The sequence below is a fragment of the Garra rufa genome, chromosome 8 (assembly GCF_049309525.1).
Source record: "Garra rufa chromosome 8, GarRuf1.0, whole genome shotgun sequence".
NCBI lineage: Eukaryota > Metazoa > Chordata > Actinopteri > Cypriniformes > Cyprinidae > Garra > Garra rufa.
In genome coordinates, this window is record NC_133368.1 from 6,906,313 (window position 1) to 6,923,167 (window position 16,855).

Here is a 16,855-nt window from a genome sequence, read left to right on the forward strand (position 1 = left end):
GTAATTGGTCAGCAAAGTATTGATAGTTGTGTAAATATTGTCATACTAACAGTTGTCTGAAGTTTTGGTCGTTCGGGATTCTGTCTATTAAAGTTCTCTGACATTATCAAGATGAATTTGGTCATATTTTATTACCATTTTGTAAACTATAGTGAATAAACTGTGATAATGTAAGAAATGTTGAAGGCGTCTGAATAAATTTTGGTTTGACTGCATGGTAGCTTCATTAAAACCACAAGAAAATAACAAACACAGCATGCATGCAGCTTTTGTGCCATGGAAGCTTCTGACAAATAGGCTTTGAATCACAAACATTGTAAAAAAAAAGTTTTATTAAAAAGTATTTTTGTCCACAGTAGTTAAGACTTTGGCACCTAAAACACAAACATAAAAACAGTATACACCCATAATCTGCATTCCATCAAAACACATACATAAAAGGGATAAATAAAAGAAAAAAAAGTTCACTTCTTCATTAACACAGTGCTTTCCTTTGTCTCCTGACGGACACAAAGGCCACAGGATCAACCAACCAATCAGATTAGGGAGGGGTGAATATTACATCATACAAAAAAAGATGCCTACAAGGCACAAAGGTTTTCATTGTGAGACAGTGCTTGTTTTAGAAAAGAACAACCAATTAACTTTTTGACAAAAATACACAAAAAGTCACAAAATCATTTAAAAAAAAACAAAACAAAAAAAAAAACACACAATCAGGCAATAATACTGAAAAACACAAAGGCAAGATGTGGTGATTCTCTGCTGATGTTTCACTGATATGAGTTTCCAGAGGATGTGGAAATGATGTCAAAAGGCAAGCTTCAAATCAGTAGAATTTTGGATGTAGATGGATGGTGTCCTTCCATCAACTCTGCAGAGAGAGATTGGCTGCTGACTCGACCAATCAGAAGAGTGAGAAGTTTTGTCTCTGGGCGTGACGTCACAGGTGGAAGCAGCAGGACAGGGTTTGCAGTGTGAGTGAAGACAAGGACAGAGAGGCACTGAGGGAGCTAGATACAGTCTCTGGGGGCCATGTCCTCTCCGTTACTGGGCAAAACTGATAGACGCATTTATTCTAAATCACTCTGAGCATCTTCTAAGAGGTCTGGTCTCAGGCACTCAATTGGACATTGAATGTTCTGTAGGGAGAAAGTAAAAATATGCATTTGTTTAGCCAAATCAAAAATGTAAATCCATCTCCACATCCAAAATCATTTTCCTTTTGGAATGACTTACTTTCGTAACTCCACTTTTTAATGAGAAATAATTGTTACAAATATTTTTATACTGGCATTTCAGTATCTACTATCCAGTATCCACTTCAGTACAGTAATATACAATATATACACTGCATGAAAGTTTGTATCTAAAAATGTTTGTATCTGAATTTGAGTGATATAAACGCAATTCATATTTTTTCTCAGAATTGTGAGACATAAATTTGCAATTGCAAGTTATAAAGTCAGAATCTTGAGATATAAACTTGCGATTCTGACTTCTTTCTGGCAAATCTGAGTTTGTATCTCACAATTCTGACTATTTTCTCAGAATTCGGACTTTTTTTCCTTGCAATTCTGACTTTTTCTCTCAGAACCGTGACATAAGCTCACAATTCTGACTTTTTTCTCGCAAATCTGAGTTATCTCACAATTCTTTTTTTCTTACAGTTATGACTTTTTCCTCTTACAATGTGATATAAACTCACGATTCTGACTTTTTTTCCTCGCAAATCCGAGTTTGTATCTAACAAACAGACTTTTTTTTAGGAGTTATAATTTCTATAACTTTTTTTATAATTTCTATAACTTTTTTTCTATAACTTGTAATTGCGAGTTATAAAGTCAGAATCGTGAAATATAAACTTCAGATTCTGTTTTCTCACAAAAGTTTGCATCTCACAATTCTGACTTTTTTCTAGCAATTCTGACTTTTTCCTCTCATAATTGTGATATAAACTCACAACTCTGACTTTTTTCCTCACAAATCCTAGTTATCTCACAATTCTGACTTTTTTCTTGCAAATCTGACTTTTTCATCTTATAATTGTGATATAAATCCACAATTCTGACTTTTTTCATGCTAATCTGAGTTTGTATCTAACAAAATAAGACTTTTTTCAGATTTAGGAGATATAAAGTCACAATTCTGACTTTTTTTCTCAGAATTGTGAGACAAAAACTTGCAACTGCGAGTTATAAATTCTGATTTTTTTTTTTTTTTTGCAAATCCGAGTTATCTCTCAATTTTGACTTTTTTTTTCCTCACAATGCTGACTTTTTCCTGTCATAGTTGTGATATAAACTTTTTTTCCTCACAAATTTAAGTTAGTATCTCACAATTTTTACTTTTTATTAGAATTGTGAAATATAAACTTGCAATTTTGAGTGGGAAAAAAGACTGCTATGTTCTTAGAATTGCAAGTTTTAATTTCAAAATTCTGACTTCTGACTAGCAATTTTTTAAACTCGCCATTCTGAGAAAAAACTCATAATTGTGATATATATAATTGTAATTTTCATAATCTCGCAATTCTGGGAATCTTTCTTTCAAATCATCATATTAGAATGATTTCTGAAGTATCATGTGACACTGAAGAGTAATGATGCTGAAAATTCAGCTTTGCCATCACATAAATAACTACTTACAAATTGAATATATTTTAAAATGTAATGTTAAATTGTAAAAATATTTCACAATATTACTGTTTTACTTATTAAAAAACACATTAAACTTTGAATTGTAATGTGTATAAAATGTGTGTATATGTATAAAACACCATAAAATATCTGTGGTAATTATACTCAAATTTGAAATTCATCAGAGATTCATTTAATTCTTCTTTTTTTCAAGCTTTTGCCTGTCACATCTATAAAAGACTCACCAGTTTGCGTAGGGCGTTCTCTCTGTAGCGGTCGTAAACATCAGTGCGCACTGGAGGCTGAATGAGGTCTGCATCAACCTCAGCACCAGGACGACGACAGTTCTCACAGCGCCAACCCTTGAGAGAAAGCAGCGTTTTAATCATGGGAATATATAGTGTAGAAACTCCTTCATATGTATACTCACTGAAATATAAAGAGAAGACATAAAATCTAGTGTGTTACCTGTTGTCCTCCATAGCAGGTGCATGTGCAAATGGCTCCAAGATACTCCTTTTGCCACTGGTTGCCCACCTGGTACAGCTTCCCGTCATCATAACAGGTGGATTCATCTACAACAGACAATAAACATCAATCAACCAACCAGCCATTAAATGCTCAAAGCTGCTAAAAAAAAAAAACCCTCTACACTATGCGAATATTGACTACTATTTTATCGCAACGACGAAATAAAATAATTACTAATATTATAAACCCAGATCAAACTGGATTCATAAAAGGGAGGTACTATGGCAGATTATTAAATATAATCACAGCCTCTTCCCCTTTTATTATTGAATAATTCATTATATCATTGGATGCATATAAAGCATTTGACAGAGTATCCTGGCAATTTCTGTTCCATACTATGCAGAAATTTAATTTTGGACCTACTTTTCTTAAATGTGTACATACCTTGTATTCCAATCCACAAGCCTCAACTAGAGTTAATGGACATAAATCAAGAGCTTTTAAGTTGGAGCGAGGATGTAGACAAGGCTGTGCACTATCCCCATTACTTATTTGCTATAAGTATAGAACCTCTTGCCCAGCTTATTAGAGAAAGTACGGTTATAAAAGGTATTAAAATAGGTGAAGAAGAGCATAAAATCTCGCTATATGCAGATGATGTCCTATTGTATGTATCTGAACCCCAATCGACAATACCCCAACTTAAAGAACTTATTTCAAACTTCGGACTTTATTCGGGCTATAGAGTAAACATGGACAAAACGGAGGCATTAGATGTTACAAATCAAATTTCTAAAAGAGTGATAAATCAGAGTGGTTTCAGATGGCCCAAAGAGGGCATTAAATATTTAGGGATTCAAATACCTCCTTTATTACAGAGTTTATGACGTAAACTACCCTAAACGAATTAGATGTATATATGGTGACCTACTAAGATGGTCAGAAATTCCCTTATCTTTTTTAGGCCGTGTGGAAAGTATACGAATGAATGTATTACCCAGACTCCTCTACCTCTTTCAGATGTTACCGGTAGAAATTCCTAAGACTACATTTGTCAAGTTGGAGAAGCAGATTTCTAAATGTATTTGGGCAGGGCAAAGGCCAAGAATAAAATACAAAACATTACAACTCATGAAGGCTGATGGAGGAGTAGGTCTTCTAAATCTTACATGTTATTATTGGGCAGCACAGCTAACACCAATAGAGGCATGGTTAAAGGATAATGTGGATACATGTTGGTTAAACTTAGAGAAAGACCTCTGTCAATACCCCTTGGTTTCACTTCCTTTCATAGATTTCAGCTGGGATAATGTGATGATGAGTAAATGGACAAGAGCTACTTTAAAAATATGGAAAAAAATAAGATCTTTACTGAAAATCACCTGTTCCATCTCTCCTTTATCTAGTATAAGTACAATAAATAATTGTATACCATCTGCATTAGATAGTGGTTTTAAAAATGGGCAAATTATGGATTAAATTTTATATATCATCTTATTAGTAAAGATTATCTCAAATCATTTGAACAACTTGTGGAAGAATTTAAGTTACCAAAAACTGACTTTTATAGATATTTACAAATGAGAGATTTTCTTACAAAACATAAAGAGTGGAAGAATATCATTAATCCAAGCGAAATAGAGAAGTTAATGATGGATATACAGATGGGGACTATTGACAAAAGGCTTATTTCTAAATTATATCAGAGATTGCTATCACTTCACCCATAGAAATCTTTTGCGTACAAAGAACGATGGGAGGCGGAAATGCAAGTAGAGATTGCCCAAAGAGGACTGGATAGACATATGCTCCGGGGCCCATAAAGTTACAAACTCAAACACATGGAGAGAGTTTAAGTGGAAAATCGTTACAAGATACTTCCGCACTCCGCAAATTGTAGCAAAGATGCGAATAGGATCATCTAGTAGATGCTGGAGAGAGTGTGGTGATTTATTGGGAAACCACACTCATATCTTTTGGTCCTGCCCAAAGATACAACAATTCTGGGAGGATATATATATATATAAAGTATTTGGAGACTTATTCTGCATTGATATTCCTTTTAATCCAGCTGTAGCTATCTGGGGGCATGAAGGAAAGGAGATTGAATTACCTACTTCAAATATTATTTTCTGCAGCCCTAAAATGCATCACATCCAAATGGCTCAAATTAGACTCACCCACATATGAACAGTGGATCCAAAAAATCAGGGAAATTTACGAAATGGAAAAAATAACTTATTCCCTAAGACTCCAGATGAATATCTTTGAAACAAGATGGAGCCCATTCTTAAGAATAATACACAGTAATGGTTAACTGACTATACATAGTGGTGTGGGATATATATGCAAAAATATATATCTACAAAGCATATTGATTCTCCTTTTAAGTGAAATACCTTTTTATGTTATAATTTTTTTTAATTATTATTTATTATAATTTCTGTATTTATTTTTTAACCCTTCTATTTTTGTATTTTTTTTTTAATATTTTTATAAAAAAAAAAAAAAAAAAAAAAAAAAAAACTCTACTTACGGGGTTCACACTTGAACTCTCCTTTCCCGTTGCCCAGACATGTGCAGCTCATCATGTGACCGTTCTCAGCATGACGGTCCCACTTCTCGCCAATTCGATAGTTGTGGCCATTATCATGGCACCACTCTGTAATTGAAAGACATGCGTTGTTTAGCATATAAACCCTTAGAAGTGTCCAGAGAAAGACATTTCCAGTGAATTCATCCTTCACACATTCATACAGTGGTTATTACAGATAATAAGCTGGTCTCAGAGTTTAATATCATCTGGTTAAAGACTGACAATACAAATCTGAGAAGTGAGCCACCTCATCTCAATGCCATGTTTGATAACCTCTATAAACATGTCTATAAAAAAGCTAGCATGGGCAACAGTCTCAGGTGTACTGAAGTGCAGCAAAAATATGAACCATAACACATTTTTAACTGGCAAACAGTCACCCATGCTAGAGTGAGGTGTGGTGTTTAGCATGTAGCAGCACTGCTCATTCACTCACTGGATGAATCACATCTGAAATGACCACTGCCTAGTCCAAGGCACTTGCACCAGAGTTTAAAGCCTGTTTCGGACATGCGCTCCCACTCCGCGCCCACCTCATGGTAGGTGGCGGTGAATGTGTCGTAGCACATATCCTTGCCTGTGGGAATCACTCCAGCTCCTGGAACTAAAGCATATGAGGAGTCAGAAACAAGCATGTATGCTTTTGATATATGGTTACATTTTGTTCAGTTTAGGGATGATTTACCACTGTTTCCAACAGTCACAACATCTTCCAGGACTGTCTGTTTTTGGTCTCCATTGACAGACTCCACAAGAACATTATAGGAGGCACCAGAGGTGAGGCCGATCAGGGTAGCACTAGTGGACGTACCAGGTAGACGCATCTGAAGGAGAGAGAGTGTTAATTAATGATCACTGATATCGTACTACAAAAAGTATTTTACATTATATCTATTGAAACACACAAAAATTTTTAAAATGAGTAAGCTTATGTATAAAATCATCATTTATTGGGTACTTTTAATTGGGAGGTGGCTGTCCCGAACCCTAACCCCAACATTTCAACTTATGAAAATGATGTTAACATAATTTTCCCCCCCATTGTTGTTTTTAAAACTAATTTTTGATTTTTTTTTCTTTTAAAATCTTTGTTAATTATGACATTTTTTGTAAAAAAATGTGTTCCACATTTTTTGTCACTACCAAACAGAAAATATTTGTGTCACTCTCTCTCATAGCTACAAGATGTGAGTAGATAGGCCCCATCATTTTGAGGTAAAAGTCTTCAAAAGTCTAAAAAAAAAATCTGTGTGTAACTTTAAGAAATGTCACAACCAAACACCTTGTTTTATAATTGCACACTTTCTTTAGGAGATATATCATAACATTTAGTGTGTGTGTATATATATATATGTGTGTGTACAACTGTTCAGAACTTTGAGCTAGGTATAAAAGTATCTAAAACTGTCAGTGCCGAAACATTTGGTGACGTTTTGGTAGTGACATCTTTTTTTTTGGGTGTTATCCCATAAAATTGTCACTACTGAAACAGTCACGACCAAAACATGTCATTATTGTTTCGGTAGTGACAAAAGGAAACACATAATTCTTTATTTAGAGAAAATAAACAAAATTGTATTACATTTATGCAAATCTGAAGTATTTTAGTATGTGCTAGTAGTGTTTTAGTATGCAAGTTAAATTTCTGTAATGTGATGTGGTCGCTACCAAAGCATTACTGTCACTAACGAAAATGGGCAGTCACAACTGAAACATGGGATGTCTTGTCAAAATTAAAGTATACTGAATTATCAACTAAGATATTATGACAGAGTTTGGTTTAATGTATATTCAAACTAATGAATCCTTAACTTTGAAATAAGTATGATCAACTTTTTGCATTTTACAAAGATTCAAAATACCACAAATCTCATAAATTACACTTGAAATACTTTTAAAAATGTAATTGTTATTGATTGACCTCTTTTTAATTTTAATAGAATAACAAAAATGTATATATTTACAATGTAGATATAAGCAAAATCCTAATAGGTCAATATAACCCTTTTAATTAAATTATTATTATGGTGCTTTGGTAGTGACAAATTTATAATAATTAATTAATAATAATTCGTTACATTTATATAGCGCTTTTCTAGACTCTCAAAGCGCTTTACAGTGTCAGGGGTATCTCCTCATCCACCACCAGTGTGCAGCATCCACCTGGATGATGCGACGGCAGCCATAGTGCGCCAGAACGCCCACCACACACCAGCTTACTGGTGGAGAGGAGACAGAGTGATGAAGCCAATCGGAATATGGGGATGATTCGGGGGCCATGATGGTCAGAGGCCAGTGGGCAAATTTGGCCAGGATGCCGAGGTCACACCTCTACTCTTTTCGAAAGACATCCTGGGATTTTTAATGACCACAGAGAGTCAGGACCTCGGTTTAACGTCTCATCCGAAAGACGGTGCTTTTTGGCAGTATAGTGTCCCCGTCACTATACTGGGGTGCTAGGACCCACACAGACCACAGGGTGAGCACCCCCTGCTGGCCTCACTAGCACCTCTTCCGGCAGCAACCTAGTTTTCCCAGGAGGTCTCCCATCCAGGTACTGACCAGGCTCAACCCTGCTTAGCTTCAGTGGGAAACCAAGCTTGGGCTACAGGGTGATATGGCTGCCGTATTTGTCCTCTCCAATTTGAGGAGAGGACAAATATTCCAAAACTTTCTGAAAATACAATATGAGAATTAACTGCACAATTACTAGAAATGTGTACCTTGGATATTATACAATTTGCATACATGCAAATATTTTGGAAGAAATGACTTTGGACCAGTTCTGAAGAATGGCCCATATAGGGCCAAACAGGTAAATCGGCACTTTATACATGTATACTAATTGTGAATAATTAGATATTCTAAAATGTTTTAACTGATTGACAGCTCTAGTACTTAATGACAGGAGTTTCAATATCAGCTAAGACTGTTTACTCACCTGGAAGCTCTTCTCGTTGATCTCTGTAATGGGACTGCATGACACCACATACTCTGAGGTGTGCGGCACTGGCTGCCACATGATTGTGGTCTGGGTCTGAGCTTCCTGGGGCAAGTTTGTCTCGTTGTAAAGGCCGTCGAAGGGGAAGCCAGGGTGAGGTCCCTCGCTCACCTGCACCACTGGCACTCTCTGGCCATCTGCTCCTGGCAGGGGGATGTAGACCAGGGGCTCGCGGTGGGTTGGGGGATGAGGCTGCTGGCCATTATTGCCCAGGTTGTAGCTCTGATATTCAGTGTAGATGTGTTGGCCCTGCTGGCCCAGTGTGTTGTGTCTGTTTGGCCCCAGCATATGCACATGGTTGTTCAAGTTGTTGTTGTCGTTGTTGTTGTCGTTGATGTTGTCGTTGATGTTGTCTTTGTGATTGACGTTGTCGTTGATGTTGTCGTTGATGTTGTCGTTGATGTTGTCGTTGATGTTCTCTGGCACATCCAGGATTTCATGGAGGGGCCGGCTGGGGTCAGGAAGCTGGGGGGTCAGCTGGGGGGTCAGCTGGTAAATTTCCAGTTCTAGCAAGAAAATTGTGATAGGGGGAAGCAAATGAATAATGCAATAGCATATTTTGCCAGTAGAGAGCAATGGAGAGTGCTTTTAATTCATGGTGCTTTAATTTGATTGGCATTGCATTTATTTAAATTAAAAAAGTTCAAAAAAATGCAAGCGCATATCACATAATATCATATAATACATATCACCAACATTGCATTGCAACATCTGAAAAATGTTAATTATTTGATCAAAATAAGAGGGATCATACAAAATACATGTTAGTATACAAGAGAAAATAATAGTTGAATTTATAAAAATTGTAATTTAAAAGTTTACATACACTCGATTCTTTTTTTTTTTTTTGTATAGAGATAGTTGTTAATGAGTCCCTTGTTTGTCCTGAACAGTTAAACTACTGTTCTTCAGAAAAGTCTTCAGGTCCCACAGATTCTTTGGTTTTTTAGCATTTTTGTGTATTTGAACCCTTTCCAACAATGACTGTATGATTTTGAGATCCATCTTTTCACACTGAGGACAACTGAGGGACTCATATGCAACCATTACAGAAGGTTCAAACACTCACTGACGCTTCTGAAGGAAAAACTATGCATTAAGAGCCATATTGTTTTATTTTGTACTGCCCTTCAGAAGCTACAGAAGATACTTACATGTTTCCCAAAGGTCAAAATAAGTTAAATTAATGCATTGTCTTTCCTTCTGGAGTGTATGTAAACTTTTGAACTATTATGATCTTATTCAGGTCAGTACTAAATTAAAAAAATAACATGCATTTTGTATGATTCCTCTTATATTAGTCAAATAATTAACATTTTGCAGATTCTGCAAGGTGTATGTAAACTTTTGACTGTATCAATACCTTCATTAAATATTATCATAAAAGGTACGGTCTGAGTGCAAATAATACCACCGAACTACTTCAAATATTTTAATTTTCTGAAGGATCATGTGACACTGACGACTAGAGTAATGATGCTAAAAATTCAGCTTTACCATTACAGAAATAAATTACATATTACATAAATTACAAAAACAAATGTATTTTTGATCAAATAAAGCCAGCATTGGTGAGTATTAGAGACTTACACATTAAATAAACTGACCCCAAATATTTAAACAGTAGTGCAAAGAAAGGTAACAAAGATATACTTACGAGTTTTTGCTTTGCCAATCAATGGAATGCTTCTCTGAGCGTTATTTAATGCCACAATCTTGATAACATACTCCGTTCCAGGCTTCAAACCTACACATATAGACCACAAAAAGCTTAACAACAGGAAATCAATGGCAGGCTCTGCAAGAAAAATCTGCATAAATAAGGGGGAACAACAAAGTTCAACAGTGTGAAAGCCATAAACTGAGAAAGAGCAGTACCAGAGATGGAAGCGAAGGTCCTGCCAGCCTGGGGTCGAGGGGTCAGCTCTTTAGGAATGTCTCCAGCCTCTTCATAGGTCACGTAGTATCCAGTGATGATGCTTCGTGGAGGCTCCCAGGTGAAGGAGATTGAAGTAGGAGTCAGAGAAGTGAAATGGAGGTTCGTAGGTGGGCTGATAACTGGTTTAGCTGAAGAAAGAAAATACATATATTTATTAAATTAGGTAACATTGTATTAGATTATATTAGATTACATTAGATTATACAGGTACCTGTAGTAGCTGTAAGGGTGAAAGGCTCACTACGTGCATTTCCATTCAGGGTATAGATATTGATCTTATAATTGGTTCCGGGCTCCAGACCTATAGGACGCAGAATCATATAACTGAATTAATCTCACTTCCAAAAACTACTATTTTTCAGTCTTTAATACAAGCTATTATAGCTATGTTGTACCAGTAATGGTGTAGGTGCGTGAATCAGGTTCAATGGTTCTCTGGACAGGATTATGGCCGCCCATGGTGGGTGTGGCTTCAACCAGGAAGCCAGAGATGGCCTCTGTCTTCGAACGCCAGGTGAGAGTGATGGAGGAGTCCTTCACATTGGATATTCGAACACGTCGAGGTGGACTGATGTCTGGGAAAAAGAGATCTAGATTGAGTTTTGACCAGCACGCATTAAATTAGTGAAGAATGCGGGTGCAATTCAGAGATGTTTTAGGAAAGGTGTCTTACTGTCAGGTGTTGAGACTTCTCCCTTGACACGAGGGCTGGTGAGAGAGTTCTTCACACTGTAAACCTCCACTTCATAATCAGTGCCAGGCTATAAACACACATACGGGGGGGGGGGATGAAGCAGAGCCTTGAAAATGTGCTTCTCAAAATACCATATAATTTTCTGAAACAATCTGGCACAGGCTTTAATCTTTGATCTACCCACTGACCAAAATGACAAGCTAGACATACAGTGTGAGGTTTGCCTGATGGAGATTAACATTGCTCTCTGACTACCAGTAACCCACAACCACAGCTAAAATCAAAATATAAATGCCTTGAAACCTCGAAAGGAACAGCTGTTTCGATAGAGATTTTTCCATGAAACCCCTTAGTGCTGTTTTAAAGATCTTTTTGGCATGAAAAGCATGAGAGTAGTTTGCTCTACATTACTTCTAATATCAGTAAGGTTATAGTTTTGAGAAAAGTATGAGATGGTTATTCACCATGAGTCCAGTGGCGTGGAACTCAGTCGAGTCAGGGGTGATGTTGTCCTCTTTAGTGGGTCCATTCTTGCTTTTGGGGGTGATGGCCACACGGTAACCTGTCAGCCTGACGTCAGAAGAAGTCCAGGAGACAGTGAAGGATGTTGGACCCACCTGAGAGAACTGCAGACTTGTGGGCCCAGGAATAGCTACAAGGAGAGAACACAACATGAAGTGTATTAGATTTTAACATTTTCTATAGAACACCAGACTCACGACCACAATACTGGGATGTTGCCAGGATATTGCCATCTTAATTTAGGCGAAGTTCACTTCTAGAATGAAAATTTCCTGATAATTTACTCACCCCCATCCAAGATGTTCATGTCTTTTTTTTCAGTCGAAAAGAAATTAAGGTTTTTGAGGAATATATTCCAGGATTTTTCTCCATATAGTGGACTTCAATGGTGGTCAATGGTTTGAAGGTCCAAATTGCAGTTTCAATGCAGCTTCACAGGGATCTACACAATCCCAGCCAAGGAATAAGGGTCTTAGCAAGCGAAACGATTGGTCATCTTCTGTCTGTGTACTTCGGTTCCGTCACGCATGACCTTTCCAACATCACGTAATGAAGATGCACATGTGCATTGCAGAGCTAATGCAAGCCGAGCATTTGTGGTTAAAAAGTGTATAAATATTAATATTTTTAACAAAGTGATTGATCATTTCGCTAGAAAAGACCATTATTCCTCAGCTGGGATCATTTAGAGCCCTTTAAAGCTGCATTAAACCTGCAATTTTGACCTTTACTTGAACTTTTGGCCACACTTGAAGTCCACTATATGGAGAAAAATCCCAGAATGTTTTCCTCAAAAACCTTAATTTCTTTGCGACTGAAAAAAGAAAAACATTGACATCTTGGGTGACATGGGGGTGAGTAAATTATCAAGAAATTTTTATTCTGGAAGTGAACTTCTTTAAATTACTTTTAAGTAGGGCTGCCCCCGACTAAAGATATTCCTAGTCGACTAACACTTCTGCATTTTAGCGATTAGTCGAATAATCGTTCATTTATGATATTAATATAATAACTTGGACTATACCTTTCCTTGTATATACGCAAGTTGAAGTTTAACACTTCCATGTGACAGAAAATGCTTTGGTATACCGCGAAGCACGAGATCGCGTTGATCTCTCGTTACTTTGATGTCATACACTGACTGCGCAGCCCCTGATTGCGTAATTTCACGTGATTTTTTTTTTGCAACTAACCGACTAATGAAAATGTATTCGACCAAGCCCTCTTCATATCGACTAACGTTTAGTCGACTATTTGGGGGCAGCCCTACTTTTAAGTTACACAGTAATATTGTGTATATAGTAATATAGTAGTACACAATTGGTAGACCTGATCTTAAATAGTAGAAGAATAGCTATTTAAAGTAATACCTGTTGTTTGAGTGCCCACCAGTGGAGTGCTGGGGGTCCGGTCATGCAGTGCAATGACTTTCACAGTGTATTCTGTGCCTGGTCTGAGGCCATGCAGCACTGCAGACTCATCATCTCCATGTGGGGCAGGGAACAGCTCTCTCTCTCCCTCCTCGGGACTGTAGTACAGCACTTTGTAAGAGGAGACTACGCCATCAGGACTCTCCCAGGAGATGCGCATGGAGGTGGAGTGCACGTCAGTGAAGGACAGGTCTTTGGGTTTGTCCACCGCTAGAGAAGGAAATATTTGAGACTATGAATTAACTTAAAAAGTTTCAATTAAACTTTCATGACACAAGGGAGTCTTTAACATAATTAAAGGGATAGTTCACCCAAAAATGCAAATTCTGTCAATAATTACTCACCCTTACAGTATGTTGTTCCAAACCTGTAACATTCGTCCATATCGGAACACCAATTAAATATTTTTGATGAAATCCGAGAGCTTTCTTTATAAAATTGCGGGACCTTGATTGTCTATGGAGAGTCAGAAAGCTCTCAGATTTAAAAAAAAATATCTTAATTTGTGTTCTGAAGATGAACGAAGGTCTTCTGGGTGAGGGTGAGTAATTAATGACTTTTTAAGGATTTTCATTTTTGGGTGAACTATTCCTTTAAGTACACTTAATTTGATGTGTTGACATTAAAGCACATGTAAAGTATTTGAATATAATTTGAATTGTCATGTGTTATTTAATATTACATTTAAAAATAATACTAAGCGGATCAAAAAACATTCTGATATTCAGCTAAATGCATAATATACATTTAAAAATATATATACATTTTCCATTTAGCATGCAAAAATGTCTGAATACATTCAGTTTACACTTATAGTACATTATTTCTATAATAAGTACTCTTTTTAAAAATATGCTTAAGTGTACTTCTGTTTAACAAGGGACACTGTAAAGCAAAAAAAAGAAAAGTATTCTTTCTCCAAGTTTGTACACCTACTTGTGACTACAGTTTCAACCAGAGGGGGGCTCTCTCCGTCCTGTCCCAGAGCAAACACACTGACGGTGTACTCTGCTGTTGGCATCAGGCCAGAGAACGTCATTTCAGTCTGGTCTGCAATTACATGTGAAAAGCACACCTATTTAACTCATTTCGACAACATTACCTCCTTCATTTCAAAAGTAGGCACAACACAATATTTTTTCTAAAGCTGCAGTCCCTAACTTTTTTATGTTCATAATTTACAAAACGATTTAATTTACAAAACGATATAATAAGTTAGTCCATCATGAATCCATTTTGCAAACGTGTTTTTGGCTTATCCTGAATCACTACGGTAGACCTATAATACGTTTTTATATTCAGACTATTTTAGACTGGTTCTGGTAGGAACTGCTGCAGAGTAGCCAAGTACCAACATGACTCATAGACAGAGAGAAGTAGATCCGGCTACAATTTTCTTCCGCAAGGCGCATGCAGTTTTGTTCATTAACCACTAGAGTGCCAAAAGTTACAGACTGCAGCTGTGTGTCAAACAGTGTCAAACACATTACCTGGAGCGACCACTTCAGAGAAAACGGGTCCCTGTCCATTTAATGGAGTTCCTGTGACACGATATCCTGAGATGGGACCCACTGCTGGGCTCCAGCGTACAGTAATAGTGTTGTCCTTCACGTCAGTCACCTCCATCCCTGATGGAGACTCAATATCTACGTTTAAAGAAACAAAATAAAATCCATTATTTATACATTTTTGCTTTGAACTGAGTGTCAAACTGTAATTTCTACACCACACTGTCTTTTGAAATTCTTAAAAAGTCTTTCACACCAACCAACAAAGACCTGAGAGGCATTCTCAGATGCATTAGTTTACCTGTTCTGTGTATAACATGGATGGGGGTGCTAGACGCAGGGCTGTCTCCTCTGCCGGTCACAGCATAAACAGTGACAGTGTAATCGGTGCCTGGACGTAGGCCTTCAATAGTGGCAGTAGACTGGGAGCCGGGGACAGTAAATTCCTGAGGAGCGTCAAAACCACCTGGAAGAGAAAACACAGAATTCGGTCAATGTCAAACAATCCAAGACCATAAATTCACACAAAGATGAATATTCTATGAATACAAAGCTTGAATGTTAAAAAACAAAGCTGGCCTACCAACAGGATTTACCCTATTTGTCACATGCTGTTACATAAAACAACACTATTTCAATATCACCCAAATCACCTACCTGACTCTCCATGTGTGATCCTGTAGTACCTCACAGTAACAGAGGGGGCGTCCCAACGAACGGTGATGCTGGTTGGTGTTGAGGAGATAACTTCCAGGTCAGTGGGGGCATCAGAGACTAACAGAGAAACAGTGATGAAAGACAATTAGTTAAAATAAAATGAGCTGCAACATGGAGTCCAGGAAGTTAGGAAGTAGCAGCATACTGGTAGACTGAGTTCCAGTTAGAGGCAGACTCTCGCGGGATCCGCTGACGGCATAGACGCTGATGCTGTATACTGTCTCTGGGGACAAGCCTGTGAGGGTGAAATGACTTCTCGATGGGGGCAGTCTTTCCTCTTTAGCACGTCCCCCACTGGTCATTTGGTGACGGATACGATATCCTGAGATAATGGCCTGAGGAGCCTGCCAGCGTACGGTGAAGGAGTTGGTGCTAACATCAGAAAACTGCAGGCCTTTGGGAGCATCGAGGACTGTGAAGTAAAAGGATTCCATGACTTAGCTTAGTCAACTAGTGAAACAGATCTGTTATTGAACAGCTTTAGCCAACAATCTTACCTGTTCTTTGAGTGCCAATGGCAGGTGAGCTCTGTCTCCCCTCATAGACGCAAATCACACTCACTAGGTACTCAGTGTTGGGAACAAGATCTAAAATCACACAGAAAGACTTATTATTAATGAGTGTTCATTACAGATACTGAAGAAAGGACTGCAATAAGAGTGAATTCTTTAATAAGTCACGTACGGTGAAGAACAACGTAGTTTGTGTTTCCATCCACAATGAGCTCAACGGTGTCATCATCGTCATCGACTGGATGATAGTGGATGATGTAGCGGTCGATATCAGAGGATTTGGGCACCTGAGGGGCCTTCCAGGTCACCAGCATAGTGTCTGCGGTCACTTCTCCAAATGACAGTCCAGTCGGGGCAGGGACAGCTAAAAGAGACAGAAAGGAAGTGCATTTTTTTCCAAATTCATCTTTTTTGTTTACATTTTTATGATTTCATTTTTTTTTTCTGTTTTAATGGTCAAGTTAAAAAGTGTTAATCAAAAAGCATGTCTAATTAATTGAAATCATGAAACTGACACAATTTTAATTTTAATTTAACAAGTTTAGTACAAATTTATTTTTTAAAGCATTATGAAATACTTTATTTTCTCAAATTCAGTTTTTTTTTTACCAAATTCTGTTTTCCACTGATTTTATGGATTCAATTTTAATGATTTAATTCAATTTTAATAACCAAAAGTATCTCTAAATTTCTTAGAGATTTCTAGTATCTCTTGATTTTCTTAAATTAAAATAAATAGCTTTTATAATTTTTTTCCAGAAATACTGCTGTGTATTATTTTTCTGGTAAATATTACTTAAAGAATAATGTTTTAATTTTATAA

The 16,855-nt window shown here is 37.1% G+C and overlaps 1 protein-coding gene across 2 annotated transcripts in view; it reads right to left on the minus strand.

Moving 5' to 3' along the window:
* Positions 1–312: 312 nt before the first annotated feature.
* The window catches only part of fn1a (fibronectin 1a), a 39,433-nt gene continuing 22,890 nt past the window's right edge, over positions 313–16,855 (minus strand). Inside the window, exons 26-46 of one of the 2 annotated variants that reach the window (XM_073845248.1) lie at positions 16,205–16,396; positions 16,018–16,107; positions 15,666–15,932; positions 15,461–15,577; positions 15,105–15,269; positions 14,786–14,941; positions 14,232–14,345; positions 13,236–13,505; positions 11,808–11,995; positions 11,323–11,410; positions 11,045–11,224; positions 10,861–10,950; positions 10,589–10,777; positions 10,368–10,457; positions 8,651–9,216; positions 6,395–6,533; positions 6,146–6,313; positions 5,650–5,775; positions 3,108–3,214; positions 2,885–3,001; positions 313–1,142 (exon numbers count right to left, since the gene is read on the minus strand). In XM_073845248.1, the coding sequence (XP_073701349.1) occupies positions 1,074–1,142; positions 2,885–3,001; positions 3,108–3,214; positions 5,650–5,775; positions 6,146–6,313; positions 6,395–6,533; positions 8,651–9,216; positions 10,368–10,457; positions 10,589–10,777; positions 10,861–10,950; positions 11,045–11,224; positions 11,323–11,410; positions 11,808–11,995; positions 13,236–13,505; positions 14,232–14,345; positions 14,786–14,941; positions 15,105–15,269; positions 15,461–15,577; positions 15,666–15,932; positions 16,018–16,107; positions 16,205–16,396 (3,488 nt within the window). In that variant the 3' untranslated portion in view covers positions 313–1,073. Of the gene's footprint in view, positions 1,143–2,884; positions 3,002–3,107; positions 3,215–5,649; positions 5,776–6,145; positions 6,314–6,394; positions 6,534–8,650; positions 9,217–10,367; positions 10,458–10,588; positions 10,778–10,860; positions 10,951–11,044; positions 11,240–11,322; positions 11,411–11,807; positions 11,996–13,235; positions 13,506–14,231; positions 14,346–14,785; positions 14,942–15,104; positions 15,270–15,460; positions 15,578–15,665; positions 15,933–16,017; positions 16,108–16,204; positions 16,397–16,855 lie in introns of both variants that reach the window. The other variant, XM_073845247.1, reaches the window with a different exon arrangement.